This window comes from Populus alba, chromosome 5 (genome assembly GCF_005239225.2).
Source record: "Populus alba chromosome 5, ASM523922v2, whole genome shotgun sequence".
Lineage (NCBI taxonomy): Eukaryota > Viridiplantae > Streptophyta > Magnoliopsida > Malpighiales > Salicaceae > Populus > Populus alba.
Genome location: NC_133288.1, coordinates 19,648,660 through 19,667,196, shown reverse-complemented (window position 1 = coordinate 19,667,196; position 18,537 = coordinate 19,648,660). Strand labels below are relative to the sequence as shown.

The 18,537-nt window shown below is 34.6% G+C and overlaps 2 protein-coding genes across 2 annotated transcripts; one reads left to right on the top strand and one right to left on the bottom strand.

The window, feature by feature from the left end:
- The first annotated feature begins 2,372 nt into the window (after window positions 1–2,372).
- Window positions 2,373–2,774, top strand: LOC118062292 (antifungal protein ginkbilobin-like protein). The gene has a single exon (XM_035076014.1). It carries the CDS (start codon window positions 2,373–2,375, stop codon window positions 2,772–2,774), a length of 402 nt encoding a protein of 133 aa, XP_034931905.1.
- Window positions 2,775–14,121: 11,347 nt separating this feature from the next.
- Window positions 14,122–16,127, bottom strand: LOC118061705 (F-box protein At2g27310). Its single transcript, XM_035075239.2, has 2 exons — window positions 15,813–16,127; window positions 14,122–15,384 (listed from the first exon to the last, which is right to left on the bottom strand). The coding sequence occupies exon 2, from the start codon at window positions 15,371–15,373 to the stop codon at window positions 14,246–14,248; it is 1,128 nt and encodes a 375-aa protein (XP_034931130.1). The 5' UTR covers window positions 15,374–15,384; window positions 15,813–16,127; the 3' UTR covers window positions 14,122–14,245.
- Window positions 16,128–18,537: the final 2,410 nt, after the last annotated feature.

Sequence of the window (18,537 nt, the reverse complement as noted above, 5' to 3'; positions counted from 1 at the left end):
TCTTATAAAAGAAAATAATGTAAATATATATATATATATATATATATATATATATATATAGAGAGAGAGAGAGAGAGAGAGAGTAATCGTGCTATGCAATCGTGCCCGCAAAGCTAATCAAGAAATTATAATTACTCAAACCTAAACCGGCAATTTGGATGAAATCTTACTCAGCCATCGAAGGAACAAAGTCTCAGCGTAAACCACCAAACTACAAGGGGGCAAATGTGGACTGCGAAAATTGTCGTTTAAGGTTGTCACGTGTGTAAAAAGCATGCTCCAAAAACTGCCCTCTAAAGTGAACAAAGATGCATGCGCTCTTTGAAAATACGGCCCAAACTATTTTTTATTAATAAAATAATTTTTTATATTTTAAAATTTTAATATGTTAATATTAAAAAATATACTATTTTAATATATTTAAAAAAACACTTTGAATAAATAACATGAACACTCCAATGTAACATGGGTAGAGGCGTCATGCCCTTTCAATTGTGAATCGCCTGGCCCACGATCCACCTTGAAACCAGAGGCCGTAAATCTTGGCCGAAAACCACTTGAAGTTGAATTTGAAGTGGGTGTATAGAACAGTAATAAAATTGTTTTTTTTTTTTTGAAATATATTAAAATAATAATTTTTATTTAAAAAAACTTATTTTTAATATTAACATATTAAAATAATATAAAATATTCAAAAAAAAAAAAAAAGCTACTTTATTTGCGGGTTTCAGACCTGCGTGGCACCATCATTAGCTTTTGGGTTTGGTTAGTATTCGTCGTAAGTGTTGTCCTGAGCAGAAGTGGGTGAGAGACAAAGGCTGCGGTCCCCAACAGAGCTAATGAATATTGTCGGCAATCATCTCAACCTTTTTTCTCCCAGGACAATTCTCGCTTCACTTGTTTCTCCTTTAATATATGATATGATTGATATCCTTTCGTATTTTTTTCAATTTAAATTATTCAATTCGAAAACAATTGTTTAATTATTAATTATTACAAAAACCATAAAAAAACTAAATTTAAATAAATAAATAAAATATTGAAAAAAACTCACTCAACCCTGGTTTAGTATTTTTTTTTTTTATAATTGGTTTGCAAGCAAGCGCTAAAAATTGTGAGGATTATTTTACATAAAAAAATAATATTCAGGTCTTCGAAAAAAAATTTTGACATTGTTATTAAACTTAAATGTATAGTCAATTTGATTTTTTTTTATAAATATAAATTTTCATTACAAATAAGGCTAATATATGTTGTGCTAATAAATAATAATAAGTTTATTAATGTAAACTAAAAATTAAATAAGGAAACTAAAATAAAAATAAATATTAAGATATTTAATCTCATATATATTTTCAAATTGTGTATCTAATTATAGAACATAGTTTTTTTAAAAAATATACATTTAATTTCATATATTTCTCAAGTCTAAAATCAATTTTTATTGATATTTTTTGTGTTTATCTCAGTGAACACAATGTTTTAAAATTATAATCATTGTATAATATGATTGTTAAAGCAAATTAAAAAAAATATGATGTTTATTATTAATGTTATATCTTATTAATGTTATAGCATATTTTATCTTTATTTCAATGTGATGTTAGATATTAATGTTATATCTTATTAATGATGTTAATTTAAATGTGATGTTAGATATCAGTGTTTATATTATCATTAAACACATCATATTTAACTAGTATACATTCAATTAGATGCTTTAACTGCATAAAATAAAATCTAAATCCTATTTAAATAAAATTAAATATCAAACACTAAGTTTCAGCACTCAGAATCAAATGATCCCAACCAAAAATCAAGAACCCACTTTTTCATTCAAGATGGTCGGAAAAAATGTCAGCTCAAAGAAAAAGAAGAAGCCCAGTTCCACGTTTAAGCCACTAAAATCATATGAATTAACTCTCCAAAATTCGAAGATAAAAAAAGACATTAATCAAATTCCAATTAAAGGATCCAAATAACTATTAATGGAGCAAATTGAACACTGTTTTTGACCGAGTCGGAATCAATCCTCCTTATTCAAAGACTTCTAATCCATCTTCTTCCCCAAAGAACTATTAATGGAGGAGACAGACGTTTTTTATTTTTATTTTTTATAATTGAGAGAGAAGCTCTCATATGAGAAAAAAAAAATGAAGAGATGGAGAGATTTCATGGGTTGGGGACCGAACTGTGAAACACGTCATAGGTTTAGGAGCTTGGTTGTATTTATTCTTATAAGATATAAGACACATTAAAAGGACAAAAATCACTCCTTTAATTGTGAAAAATGATGTAGTAACCAATGAAAGCTTGAAATAAGAAGTCAAGGAGAAGCTGCATTTCTGATCAAAATCAAGAGAACAAGAAACATGGGCTTTCCTCCAAAGCTGGCCCTGGTTTTCATGGGATTCTTTGGATTGTGCGTCATTGCTACAAGTGTTCCTGATACCAACGTGACAACTGTTCTCTGCAACTCAGGGGTGTACTCAAAGGGTGATCCTTTTGGTACTAGTCTAGCTTATGTCCTTGCAGAAATTGAGGCTGTAATCCCAACGAGCAAGAATTATGACTACTTCAACATCTCTCCTTATCCTAATGCTTTTGCCTATGGTCATGGTGCTTGTAATCGGAACCTCACCAGCTCCGACTGCTCAACATGTCTTGGTGCGGCTAAAACAGCCATGTTTGCGAGTTGTCAAAGCCGAATAGGGGCTCGTTCGGTGCTCCATGATTGTACGATTAGGTATGAGCAATACCCATTTTCTGATTAAACAATTGGGCTCTCGACAAGATAGGATTTTTCTTCGGCTACCATGTTATCTATGCACACTATGGACAGTGTGTCCAAACTTATCCGTTTCAATGTTCTCGTACTCAGTTTGGCTGATAAGGTTTTTGCTTGTTCTTTCCTGTCACTTGTTATCATGTATTCGTTCTTATTTAGTTATTTTGGCTTATTAGTTTTTCTGGTTTTAATTCTTAACAATGCCCATTCTAATTTTGGATTCTTATGGACTCTCAAGCATGCCTGTTTGTGCGTGAATGTCTCCCCGATTTTATCTTTGAAAGTTATGCGATCATGATTGACGAAAAATTGTCAATGTCATCCACTGCTGTCAAAAGCAGGGGAGCATGGAGTGGCCTTTCCTTTCATCAAGATAAAGGAAGTTAGAGCTAGTGGATAACTTCAAAGGAGGGGATAAGACAGGCATTGTCCTCTTGAATGCTTAATCTCTAAAACCCTCAATCTCCTTTGCATGATCCATTTTGCTCACCCCGCTGCAAATTGCGCATAATAAATTCACAGGGAGCACCTGATAGGGAAGTGGTAATGCCCCATGCTTTCGATTTCCATCAAGGCATGGAAGTCCTTATTTTTGGCCAACCAAATCCTTAATACATAAATTTCTAGTTTAAGTTTCGAGTTTTTCCATGCTCGTGTCAAGAAACCAACACAAATTCAAGAGCACTGTAAGGAAATAAAGGCCCCCAAAACTAGCATAGTATGTACTTTGAGAATTTCCATGCCCTGGATTCTTTGCATTCTTTAACAATGTTAAATTTACAGAGGAGGATAAATCGTACCGTTAAATTAACAGTATTTGCTTTGCATATACAGTGTAAAAGTGGCGTTATCAGAATCTTTCTATGGTTGTTCTGCCCCAATGAATGCACTTTGTATAACAAAAAGAAAAGCATGCCTTTGTGTATCTCTTCTCAACCATCAATTTTGCTTTGTCCACGATGCCTGTGAAATGTCCTCAATCATTCTGGGAACAAAATTCATCAAAAAACAGTGTAACTTAAATTTTGCCAAAGATTGTCGATGGAAACTGTGATTGATCAAGTGGATGACCTGGAAGCGAACGCATCACAGCCAACTCAGCAAATGATGATTTTGTTGATTGGTTCGAGGAAACAGCAACCTTTGATCTATGAACTGCTGTTCTTTAATCACGCTGGTCAAAACAGATAACTTCCTGTGCAGTCAGAGGAGCTTGAGAAGATTCTGTTAGATTTTGTGCATGAACCGACTCCCACTTGAGAAGAAGCGTATAAAGAAGCTCATTCCAGGTGTCAGGTACACCAGGCAGGCACCAATGGCTGCAGTCTTGACGGTGTAGGGAGGGTGGATCTCCACTTGGTCCTAGATAGTGCACGGATGGTGGCCATTACATTCTCGTGCTGGCATGCTTGTCACATTCAACAAATGCAAGTTCATGGCTTGTGATTCATTTGAATGTTTCGATAACACATCAAAGAATATTTTGAAATGGATGTCCGGTGAATCCAGCACTGAGCTTGAGTCAGGAAGCTTTTCCAAATGACAGCTACCATGAGACTTCCGGTCACCACCTCTGTTTCATAAGGAAATTCATGATATAACACACTCACATGCGCACGCACAATTTTGTTAGCAAGTATGTGAAGGATGCAGTATTTGAGACCAAAGGAATCATCTCAAGTAACTCATGAGCTGAAAAGAGCTAGTCGACAGTCTAGCGAGGAAAGAATTCAGGTTAGCATGTGTTAAATAATATTTATGTTGTCTTATTTATTAAGGGTAGAATAGTACTTTCAGTTTAACCTATATATACTTTATTTGTAATTAGGTTAAGACTATGCATTCATAATTACAGTTTATTCAGAATTCTAGCCTCCTTTTTGTGTTTGATTCTCATAAGTTTAACATGGTATCAGAGCTGGTTTTATGGAACGAAGCTTAATCCCAAATACCAGCTTCGCGATCCAACTAGGTATTTCGACAGTCCTCTGCAATTATTTTGGCATTTCGACAGTTTCTGCAATTATTTTGGTATTTCGTCTTCCCTTCAGCTTCTGCAATTTTGGTATCTGCGTTCAGTTTTTGCAAATTTGTTTTGTGTTTTGGGAGTAATCGTAATAATTTCGAGAAGATATTTGTTTAGTTTCTGCAATTGAGTATTTGTTTCCGATGCTTTTGCATTCTGGTTATTTGTGATTGTTGATTATGGCTACTGAAAGAGATGATTCGCTTCAGTCTGTGAGGTGAGGTTGGATGGGAAGAACTATTCTATTGGAGTTATGTAATCGAGAAATTCCTTAAGGGTAAGAAGATTGTGGGGGTATGTTAGTGGAACTTAATGTGATACCTAAGAATATTTGAGGAGGGGGATGCTGGTTTGATAGATAACATGGGAAGCAAATAATGCAAAGATCATTACTTGGATCAACAATTCTGTTTGAGCATTCAATAGGTACGCAGTTGGCGAAATATGAGACAGCAAAAGAGGTTTGGGATCATCTGCAAAAGTTATTCACACAATCAAATTTTGCAAAACAGTAATCAATTAGGAGATGACATACGAGCTCTTCATCAGAAGAATATGAGTATTCAAGAGTTTTATTCTGCTATGACAGATCTTTGGGATCAATTGGCTCTTACTGAATCGCCAGAATTAAAGGCATGTGGTGCCTATATTGAGCGTAGAGAGCAGCAAGATTGGTACTTTTTAACAGCACTTCACAGTGATTTCGAAGGACTTAGAGGTTCAATTCTGGCATCGTTCTCCACTGCCTTCTGTTGACTCTGTTGTCAGTGAGTTATTGGCTTGAAGAAATAACGTTTTCAGTCTATTCTGAAAAAGGAATTCTTTATGCTTCAAATGCCTTCACCCCAAGTACTAAGCAGTACTTCTAGGTCATGTCTCTAATCATTCAGAATAAAGTCCTCACAACAAGGGTTTGGCTTCGATGAGTGCAGCCGTTCTGTAAGCAGAAAGGTCATTGGAGGCTCATGTGTCCTAGAGTTGAGACATCAGAATCAAGCTTGGAAGCCTGGAAATCCAGTCACAATCTAATGCTTTAGACCACACTCAGGGTTATAATACCACTAAACACCACAATTTGAGATGGCTCAGTAAGCTTTCCTCGAGTTATTACCGATCCTAATATGTTTTGGCTGAGCAATTTCAGAAGTTTCTCTCCTTGCAGCCACAAGCAATGTCCGCTTCTTTTTTCATGAGGTCCAAGATGCCCATGTATTCCTCAGGTATGATACATTTGAATGGGTCTGATTCTTGGTGCTCTCATCATATGTCTCCATGATTCCTCATCTTTTAATGAGTCTCTATAGTCCCTTTATCCTCCATTCCCTGTTATGACTGCTGATGGCATCAAATGCTACAGGAACGTGGTGGTTTGATTGTCACACCTCACATGTCTTCTCCCTAATAATGTATTATCTTTCCACAACTCAAATTGAATCTTCTGTCTGTTGTCAATTATGTTGATTCTGTGATATTAAGTCATGTTTTTGTGTTCTTTGTTGAATAATCAGATTCTGCCAGTCTCAGGAAGCTGACTTGGGACAGGCCGTAGGGATAATGGAGCTATATCATTATTGGATGAGTAAATGCAGTTTGCTGTGCTGCCTCAACTGACTACTTATACATTGATTTGGTCTTCCTTTCGTTGAGTATTTCTACATCTTCTATGTTTTTATGTATGGCATTGCCCGTCTAGGTCAGATTTCGTCTTCTCGTGTTGCAGAATTTTTTGGCCAGGAAGCTTTAGCACGAAATTTGAAACACTTGTTGTGACATTTTACTGATTCTTGTAGTGGATGTAATATTGGCAAATATTTTCCGCCTTACCTTTTTAACTCGAAGCTTATTTCTGTTTTCTTCCACCCATTTGATTTTGATTCTTCTGATGTATCTATGTATGGGGGACCTTCTCCTGTGCCCACAAAGGAGAGTCTCGATATTATGTCTCTTTTATGATGATCATACTCGTTATTGTTGGGTTTATTTAATGAAAACATCTCGTTCTGAATTCTTGCAATATAGCAGCTTCTTCCAGAGCTCTTTATCAAAGATCAATATTCTACTTTTATCAAATGTCAACCTAATGGTGATTTATAAGCTGGGGAATATTACACTTCTCTAATAAATTTTGGCCAAATTGCTTGCCCTATGATGAACCATCCACCAAAACTTCATGTACAGATACTCCTGCAGCAAAATTGCTGTTGCTGAAAGAAAACATAGTGGCACATTTCGAAAACTTCGTTCTCTCTTGTTGTCTCTTTTTGTTTTCTAGTGATTTTGGTGAGAAGCTGCTTCTAAACCTGTAAAAGCTTGATTAATACAATTCCAATCTAACTAATACTAATAACTCATTACAATAGTTCTCGGTCTATCCTTTTGAAAAGTTATATGAGAGTCCCTGATTATTCCTCATTTAGAGTCTTTGGTTGATATTGTTTCGTTTCTTAACTTGCTAGAACCGAATGTAAGCATCCTCTCGATCCGCTATTTGTGTTTCTGGCTAATGGTAGCTTAAAAAGGGTTATCGTTGTTTTGATGATAACAATTTATATGCTGTCTCGTCAATTTGTCTTCCTTGCAGCATATACCTTTCTTTTCTATTCCATCCAACTACTCATAACCTGACTAAATCTGATCTTATTAGTATAGATCCATTTTCTGAGGATTCTGGTAATGATAGCTCTCCCCATGTATCGATCAATTTGTACTCATAACTCTGCAGGTACTGTACTTTACTCTCTGGCAACACTGAAGCCTCCATTCTCATCTACAGCCCCTCAAGCTTCATCTGAGATGTGGATCCACCTCCACGCCAGTCCATCCGTATTCGTAAGTCCACAAAACTTACCAGATTTTGCTTATTCTTGTTATTCTTCATCATTTACTTCCTTTTTAGCCTCTATTCATTGTCTTGTTAGCCCTCTTCCTAAAAGAGGCAATTCTTGATCCGCTTTGGCAGCAAGCTATGGATGAGGAACTTTCTGCATTGCTAAAACAGATACTTGGGATCTGGTTCCTCTACCTCCTGGTAAGAGTGTTGTTGGTTTGTCGTTTGGGTGGTATAAGATCAAGACTAATTCTGATGGGTCTATTGAGCGATAATAAAGCTAGGTTGGTTTGCCAAAGGATACTCTCAACAGTATGGTATGGACTATGAGGAGACATTTGCTCCGGTTGCAAAAAGACTACTATTCGTACTCTTATTGCCGTAGCTTCGATTCGTCAATGGCATATTTCTCAACTTGATGTTAAAAATGCCTTCTTGAATGGAGATCTTCAAGAAGAAGTTTATATGGCACCCACCCTCCTGGTATTTCACATGACTCTGGATATGTTTGTAAAGCTTAAGAAAGCATATATGGTCTCAACAAGCACCCCGTGCTTGGTTGAGAAATTCTCTATTGTGATCTCGTCACTTGGCCTTTGTTTCTAGCAGTCATGATTCTGCTCTTTTTATTAAGTGCACTGAATGCAGCGTCGTATGCATTCTGTCTTTATATTGTTGATGACATGATTATTACTGGTGATGACATTGATGGTATTTCAGTTTTGGAAGACAGAGTTGGCTAGACGATTTGAGAATGAAGGATTTGGGTTATCTTCGATATTTCCTGGGTATTGAGGTAGCATACTCACCTAGAGGTTACCTTCTTTCTCAGTCGAAATATGTTGCAGATATTCTTGAGCGGGCTAGACTTACTGATAACAAGACTGTGGATACTCCTATTGAGGTTAACGCAAGGTACTCTTCTTCTGATGGTTTACCTTTGATAGATCCTACTTTATACCGCCCACTTATTGTTGGAGTTTGGGTATATCTCACCATTACTCGTCCAGATATTGCATATGCTGTTCATAGTTGTTAGTCAGTTTGTTGCTTCTCCTACTACTGTTCATTGGGCAGCTGTTCTTCGTATTTTGCGATATCTTCGGGTACAGTTTTTCAAAGTCTTTTACTTTCATCCACCTCTTCCTTAGGAGTTACGTGCATACTCTGATGCTAGATCATGGTAGTGACCCACAGATCGTAAGTCTGTTACCGGTGTTTTGTAATCTTTTTTAGGTGATTCTCTTATTTCTTGGAAGAAGTAAGAAACAATCGATTATTTCTCAATCATCCACCGAAGCAAAATAATCGTGCCATGGCATCTACTACCAAAGAGATTATTTGGTTACTTGCTGATATGGGAGTTTCCTTTTCCCATCCTACTCCTATGTATTGTGACAACCAGAGTTCTATTCAGATTGCTCACAACTCGGTTTTTCATGAGCGGACTAAGCACATTGAAATCGATTGTCATCTTACTCGTCATCATCTCAAGCATGGAACCATTACTTTGCCCTTTGTTCCTTCTTCATTGCAGATTGCAGATTTCTTTACCAAGGCGCATTCCATATCTCGTTTTTGTTTTCTAGTTGGCAAACTCTCGATGCTTGCAACTGCCGCATCGTGAGTTTGAGGGGAGATGTTAATTAATATTTATGTTGTCTTATTTATTAAGGGTAGAATAGTACTTTCAGTTTAACCTATATATACTTTATTTGTAATTAGGTTAAGACTATGCATTCATAATATACAGTTTATTCAGAATTCTAGCCTCCTTTTTGTGTTTGATCTCAATAAGTTTAACAGCATGAACAGACAATAGCTTCACTAGCAGCTCCGAGACAATTAAATCCTCGAACAAATCATATTCTGATTTCTGACCTTGCCTCTTCCTACATGAAGTGTGCATGAGCGAGGATGCAACATCTTAACAGTGTAAAATGACAACTAGAACTGATAAAAGCATGCAACAAGAAGATTGTTACTCTGATGGTATAATGAAATGAAATGCCAGAAGCAACAAGAAGATTGTGGTTTTATTGCAAGGCAAACGTACCAGCTGTGGGTGATTTTATATGCGGTAATAAAAAAGAAATAGATAAAAACCCTTTCATATTTTCTCCATTGTGTCCATAAATCAAGTTTAATCATTGGTTTGAATGCCATACTCCAGTTGAAGACCGCAAACCATCTTAACCCACAACATTTGGACTTTTGGTTTAAAAGTGGTAAAGAGGATTCATTACCAGTGCAAACCTGATAGGTTATCATGGCTTAGGATGTTGGGAATAATCCTCAAATTCATATTCTGTCTTTACTTTATCCCTTCTCGTGCGCTCAACTTTTCATAATATTCTGTTTACATCTACAATGGCACACGCCATCTCATATGCAACTGAACAAACACCAAAGAACTTCCTCCATATGTTGGTGTGTTCAAGCTCAATAGAAAGATGCAAGTTTCGGCAGACTCTGCAGTAAATCTATGGCATTCAAAAGATCTATAATCTCACCATGAATAATTTCTTTACCATATTCATGGCTAACAGAAACACATTTTCTTTTACTCAGCAAAAGTACAATGCATGTTATGTTTTCAAAAGCTCTGCCCTCCGATTGAAACTCTTTTGTGAACAAACAAACTGTATATACCTATCTCCTTCTAAACTTGTCACCTTGGGCCTAAATTTCCATAATGTTGCCAGATGTGTTTTGCCACACGAAAGCATGCTTCATCTCCAAGTTATTCTGTGTATTCACAAGGATTTCCCCCCCCACTAAATCCCCATGTTGCTGAGCTGAGAAAAAACATATTGCACATATACATCAGCTAAAGAAAAGGTTATATAAAGACTATCTTTGCACTCATATGGTCTTATCCTAGTTCTATAGTGCCACAAGTTAAAAAAAAAAAAAAAAAAAAAAACCCGATAGTTTACGCTCTCGCACACTTACACACAAAAGAACCAGGTCATTTTTAAGTGATCAGATAACATGTCTTACTCTCTGCCACTCAGATTGAGACTACATGAATAAACAAGATGTGTGTATCTTCAAGGATCTAAACTAGCCACTTGAGGCCTAAATTTCTATAATCTGGCAGATGCATTTTCCAACGTAAAACATGCATTTTAGGCAGACCAGCTACAGTAACCATATGGCTTATCCTAATTCTATAGGGCAAAGTCAAAAAACCAGAAAGCGTATGCTTGAGCACGTGCGTGTACACACACACAGGAGCCAGCTCATGAAGGTAAAGCTTTACCCTCAAATGGTCTTAATTATGCATATATGCAGACCAGTTGTGCTAAAAAGCTATAGATAATTATTGTGCCCCAGTGTGGTATTCTCCAGATTCAGCGATGCCAAAAGTTGAAAATAGCTACATATAAAGACACAAAGACTAGCACTTAGTGTTAGAAAAAGATAGAAACATATTTTGAAGATAAAGAGACAAAATAAATCTTCTCTAGATTGTTTTGAAGTAAATTTATGTAGTTTTAAAACATAAAGCAAATGATTAAAGGCTACCTTAGGAACCCGTAACTGGATGTGTTAAACTTACCCTCTAATGGTCTTCCCATAGTTCCACCAATGGCCAGAGTTAATAATTCGCACATCCGCATCTTTCCACTTGGGGGAAGTCCAGTCCAATGTATGCACTCTTACAGTCATCCTCACCTCATTCGGAGCTCCGGCAGGGGGGCGACCTTGTACCATTAGAAATGGAGCCCTAAATATTCAACGGTGCAATTTAAGTCCTTGAACATGAACGCCAGGAACCCTTTGTGCTTGGTGATTGGACTCCCATTCACCTCATATATAGAAGAACTGTCAGGAACAGCAGTGGCAAGCATACAGAGGAGGGACTCCCGTTGGTTCCTTCCAATGGAGTCTCGATCTCAAGAAAAGAGAGAGACAGAGAACCCCAGGTATGCTTCGCATTCTTTGGATTACTGTGATCACAGTATTAATCAAATTCTAGTATCACTTTTTTTAATTTTTATATTTTTCTTTAATATTTAACATGATATCAGAACATAAAAATAAAAACAAAATACCACAAATATTCTCAAAATTATATAATCACTCCAAAAAAAAATTGGATTCACAAAAAATATATTCGAGACTCTCATTTCATGAAACTCTCCTTGTTCTTGGGGTTTCCTTCACCATCTTCACGGTTTTCTTTATAGAGTCTTCAATTGAGATGTAGCTAACTGCTAAGGTTCAGCAGGGCAGGGAAGTGAGGAGAGCTGGGGTTCATGTAAAGACAATGGTTACTGTTCCTGCGAAAAAAACAACCTTAACATCTATTTGATGTTTACTGGGAAACTCGAAGGTGCTGTATGAATTGCGCACTTAGTTTGCGAATCTATTAGGTTTGTTTGATGAAAATTATGAAATTAATGTGGATTTTGCGCTCCACATAAAGTGTTTAATGAAATATAAAAATTTAGTTATTTTTATTTTTTTGGTAAAGATTTAATATTAATATTACAAGAGTTTGTTAATCAATAAATAAAAATAATAGTAAATGATTGAACTTTTTTTTATTGATTTTTTTTTTATATTAACACATGTATAAAGTTAAATATATAAATTTTTAAGTTAAGGGTAATTTTTTCTTTCTGATTTAAGGAACCGATGTCACTAAATGCATTAGAGAAAAGAGAGAATATCAATATTTGTGAATTGTTTTTTAAAATATTTTTTTATTTATAAATATATTAAAATAATATTTTTTTATTTTTAAAATTTATTTTTAATATTAGTATATTAAAAATAATCTAAAAACACTAAAAAAATATTATTTTAAAGTAAAATAAATAAAAAAAAAGATTATTTTTTTTTAAAATACTTTAAAACACAAAAATAAACAGGAATTAAATAGAACTTAAATCCTAACATTTCAAATGTCATGGAAATTAAAAAGAGTGCCCATACTGTTTAGTATCATGGTTCAACTATTTTTTTAAAAAAAATTAATCTTTTTAATTTTAAATTAATTATATATATAGTTTTAATATGTCATGTTAAAAATAAATTTTAAATATATATAAATATAAATTATTAAAATATATTTTAAAATAAAAAATATTTTAAAAAGGATGTGTGCTCTAGCTAAATTATCACGTACTGTGATTCTTTAATCCGCGGTAATCCTTCAAAGAACAGAGCATCCATTGACCGGTAGAGGAACATCAGTGGAAGGTGCTCCTGATCCTCACCAGTTCACTACTTCTTGATGGTTGTTAAAAAAAAAAATGAAAAAGAATTCAGACATAGGACAAAAAATGATAATTCAGGCATGTCGGCAAATGGGTTGATATCAATAAATTCCATCTCCAAGTGTTTTTAAAAGTTATTTTTACTTAAATTTGTATTAAAATAGTTTTTTTTAAATAATAACATGTTAAAATTATAAAAAAACTATTTTTTTCAAGTAAAATATATTCTTTAAAAATAATTGAAAACAAAGTTATCCCACTTCAAACACTCTCTAAAGCACAAACTATAAAATGTGCAAATATACACCGATCACAAAGAAACAGCAACGTTATTGGATCCTTTTAGCCATTCCCACATGAAACGAGGCTAGATCCATAGCCATGGGCCAGCATCTGGTATACCTTTTGGATCGCTGAGCATTTTCTCGATCTGGGACTAGAAGTACCTATTCAGGACCTTAGTAAGAAATGAAATGATTTCTTGTCAGAAATCAGAGATGTCATGGAAAACAGGAACGTTGTAACCTGGCTTTGTTTGGTATCATCTGCTGCTTTTGGTTTATGTTTTTGTTTCCAAATATTTGAAATAGAAACAGAAAACTTGTTTGTTTTGGATTTTCAAACCACCCCCTGAGTTATGAAAGGAAGTTATATGAAACGCATCGAATCCTTTCTCAATAAGCTGTGTCCAAGGATCATCCATTGCCTGCTGGAAATACCATAACAAGGAGCATAGCTAGAGGGGCATTTTCTTTGGTAACAGGTTTGCTTTTGTTTAAAGCAACCTCCATAGAAAACAAGTCTAGTGATTGTTGCTGGAGCTTGGAAAGGATTTACTCAGCTATATTCATTTAGAAAACCTGAGTGCAGGTCAACTGATACCATGCTGATATCACATTTTGCAACGCTCAGCAAATGTTTATTGATTCAGATTTACTCGAGAAGCATGAACTAAATAGGCCAAAAAGTTGGGACAATGAAGTAAGACGATTGCTCACAGGATAGTTATGAAGACCAGGGTGCAGACAGTGCCAACAAAACAAAAGAGGTGATGGGCTGAGCTACGTGCTCAGAAAATATATTTAATCAAGCTAGAGAATACTGTAATAAATCCGTGCTCTTACCTTAATGATCGGTTCATTCTCAGTGACCAAGAACGAGAAACACCATGGCGAGGTATGCTTCTTCCGGTACTGCCTTCGTGATACAGATTTATATAGAGAAGATAGTGTTCTCAAACCAACCAGGATAATGAAATCAGTAGTTTTATTACCAGGAGCAAAATTGATTTGTACACAAGGAAAGGTACACATCTGGAAAGTTTGTTAGAGCTCTGGCTAAGAGTGATTACAGTAACAGATGCATTTCAGTTCTCACAAAATGTAGTACCAGAATGTGAGGAAAGCAGCAATGCCAGTTACGATACAAAGCCTATCTAACCTGCTTTCGATTTTCATCTTCTCCTCTCTTAACTCGCTCTGCGCTTTTGAGTACAAATGACAAGACTCGAGAACTTCACTGTGGTTTTTGCTCCTGCGGCAGCTCAATGCTTCCTTGAGAATAAGCAAACTATTTCTTCCATTGACATGAGCGCCTTCCATGTCTTCCAACTGCATGCTCAGCTCTGTTAATTTGAGAGTTGTCTGAACGCCCTCTCCTTCAGTGTGGATCACTCTAAACTTCATGATAAGGATGCATTCTACTACTTGACATGGAAGAATGTCTTTCGCAGAAAGTACAGATCCAAAGCGTATCACAAAATCCTTGTCTGTAGGCCAATGCCTTTGCCCACCGAGAGGGCTCCAGCTAGCAAGATTGGCAGCTTGCTTGATTTTTTTGTTAACAACAATCCAACTAAGTCGAAGCCCATCACGAAGCTCCATCCATAGTTTTCCATCCTTCCTTTCTTTCTCCATAGATAAAATTGGGGGCAGACCATCAGAAACCGAAAGGAAAACTTTCCCTTCATTATCATCATCCCTAGCTGCATAGGTAAGAAGATCAATACGAAATGGACAGTTGTAAAACCAACCATTGAACTCATTGGCATTAGGGATGCCCCACAGTACTTTCGAACAGATTGTTTTATCCTTGTACCTGATATCAACAATGGACACAAAATCCGACGGTGCAACACTCTCAAATTCATCTACATCACCATAGTATTCAGCCTCGGTCCATTCTTCAGGGTACTCTAAGTAATCGTTCCATTGATACTCAGTTACTTCCTTGTTAACAATAAGCGGAAAACAGTCTGCATAAAACTTTCTGAATCCACCAATTGACGATATTAAACTTCTAACATCTTCCCTGTTCGTGGAAGGCCACATAGAAGAACAAACATTATCCCACAATTTCTCTTCTTTTGAAATGGAACAGAACGCAGCACAAGCACAAGCTGCACTGGCCAATGTGGGGCCATCAAGACGCCTCAATATATCATAGAAGAGATCACTACTTAACGATGCTTCATTCTCAACCGGTCCAACCGACATAGCCATAGACAGGAACTCTGAACATAGCAGAAAGGATAAAATTACTGCATGCATATAAAGATAGTAATTCAACATAAGTTATCTTGGTAATCACAGAAAATTAGCAATCCATGATGAAGTTTTGAGGAAATGGTTTTCGAATCATTCAACTTATCCCTGCAAGAATCACTAATATGAGAAAAATCACAGTTCAGTGAGATTTGTAGAGGAAAAAAAAAGGACCATCTTAAGTCTTCCCGATTATAATAACATACAACATAAAAGATACTACAAACAAACCCCCCCCCCCCCCGGGTCACTTACAAACATCATCAAAAATCCACTCAAAGGCATGATTAAGCAATGATAAAACGATAGCCGTGATCAATTAAATACCAAATCAAAACCAGCACTTCAATGAGAAAGAAGAGATAGAGAGGACGAGGACGCTGAGTTAACAACGCACCTTGTAGATTAACAAGCAGGCATCACAAGTGAAACAAAGATAAAGAGAACAAAACGAGAGCTCAGAGAAAAAGAAGCGTTCAGGAATCAGAAAAGAACAGATGAGAGAGAGGTTCTTTGAGGGTTTAGATGAAACTAAGGTTTTGTTGGGATTTAAGGGTTCCTGCCTACTTTCTTGCTGCTGATTTTCTCGGTCTGATAAACATGAGGAGGAGCATAGGGGGTTTTGTTTCTGCTCGGTCTGGTTTGGTCTGGTCTGGTCTGGTTCTGATCTCTGATCCGTTTCCTTGTGGACTTGGTGATTTTCAATGAATATTGCCACGTCATTCAAATGTTTGTGTTGATTGATGTAGACCACCCCATCGTGTCTAGTTTACTTGTAAGTCTTATCTCTTCAGCTTTCCCCTCTCGGGATTTTGTCCCTTGCTTCATCTCTTTTATTTTACAGACAAAATCATAATTAATGTAATTTGAATTTAAATCATTCGCTTTTGCTTACGCGCCTGCAGATGGCTGGTCCAGCTTGGAAATTGATTGTGTTTATAGTATAATAATAGTTGTTTTTTAAATAATTTTTTATATTTAAATATATATTAATAATGTTTTTTTTATTTTTTAAAAATTATTTTTAATATTAATATATCAAAATAATTTTAAAAAAAAAAAAAAAACTTTTGAACTTTTTGGAAACGTGGTTTTAACCGCATTCCCAAACATTTTATCAGTCTATGAAAAAAGACGTTAATTTATATTTTTAAAAATTTTAATTTTATTAAAAATTAGTATTATTTTAATGTTTTATATCGTTGTAATAAATTAATTTTAAAAATAATTTTTAAAAAATAAAAAAATATTATTTTAATACAAAAATAATTATAATCATAATCATATATACTGCTTAATTTTTTTGCATCTTGTTATACTAATTTTTCACTTCTTTTGATCGAGTACGAGGAATTCAAACTATTTTATTGTAATATATTTATAAATAAAAAAATAAATTGTTCCAATAAAATATATTTCGTAAGTTATTCCTTAATTTTTTCAATTTTTTTAAGTTTATTTGACAAACTAACATTAAATTTTGAACTCTTTAATAATAAAAAAAAATCCATCCAAACTTCGTTGTATTTTGTAAATAAAGGTATTTTTAAGTATAAAGCAAAAACTTGTGGTTTCTTTACTGTTAGTTAAATTATTGTTAATTTTCTCATATTTTATTAGGGATTAGAGCACTAAATTTTTTTTAAAAAAAAATTGATCTTTAAATTTTTTTTTTATATACAAATTAAGTTATTTTGAATATAAATTAGAGATCAGTTGCATGTTTTATTTGGGGTTAATTGAAAGAAAAAATAAACTAAAGTGACAAAAATAGATAAAATTGATGGTAGGTGCGTAATTTATTTAAAATATTTTGTCTTCTATGCTTATTTTTTTAAGCAATTAAATATCTAGTTCTTATAATTTTTTAAAAAATATATTTTAATGCTAAATTTTATTTTATTTTTAATGTATTTTGTTTATATTAAATATTTGTTTTTATAATCATATTTGTAAATATTATAGCTTAATTAATTTAGGTTTTAGATTTCAGGTTTAAAAAAAAATTATCAATTTAAATTCCATAAATTTCACAACCATTAATATTTTAAATTAATTAGAGTGCATATAAATTAGTCCGGTTATTCATATTAATAAACAAATAAATAAGAAAAAAATCTATCTTCCAAGCACTCTGTCACGCGGTGGTGGCCAGGAGGCACATGACTTCATTAAATGTCATGTCATATACTTATAGCTAGTGAAGAAGACAATAAATAAACAGGAAACTCTAAATTGATTCAGGAGGTGCTCGTGACCACAAAAACAAGGAGCGCTCAGATATGTATTCGAAGGGTCATCTCTCTAGAAGGTGAACACTGCGAATTAGATATTTTTGTATTCATGGAGAATGCCTCAGTGTGTGGTTGATATTATTTTTTAAAATTATTTTTTTAATTTTTAATGTTAATATTTCAAAATAATTAGAGAATTTCACTCTTGTTTTCATCTTTTTGGACGACACGAACAAGGAACCAAATCAAGCTTAAAACCTTTGAGATGCATGTCGTCTGGAAGGCTTTCAGCTTTTGACATTTAAAAAAAAAAAAAAAAAAAAAAACTCTGTAAACATCACTTTTTTGTTTTCAATGATCGGACATCTCGAGGAAATCTCTCTACCATGTAAAATCTATATATATTTTGGCATTGAATCTATGTCACGCCTTTCTCTCGATTGAATCTGAACTAAAAATCTAATTTTAACGGGCAAATTGTTAGGAGTTATTTAAAAACAAATAACATTCTATTTTTCATAGATCCTATTTAATATTTTTCTATACAGCTCAGTTAGACAATCTTTGTAAAGTATGACTAAAGAGTTGCTTGTTTTTGTTAAACATACCCTTGCACTTTTCATCATTATTCATCTAATTACACAATCCCTTCCTTCTCTTTTTATTTTATACGTGCATACAGCGACGTTTGGAATTCCAGACAGGTCTGTATTGCTTGCTTGATTAAATGGATCGACGGGCGGATGTGATGTGAGCGACAGATACCAGTCAATGTCGTGATCGAAGCTTTTACTCCATCACCCACAGGACCCGGCTCGACTGTTAAATCAAAATGGCTCCTGAATCTAGGTCAAGATATGGCTGTTCTTCTTCTTTTTTAAACCCTCG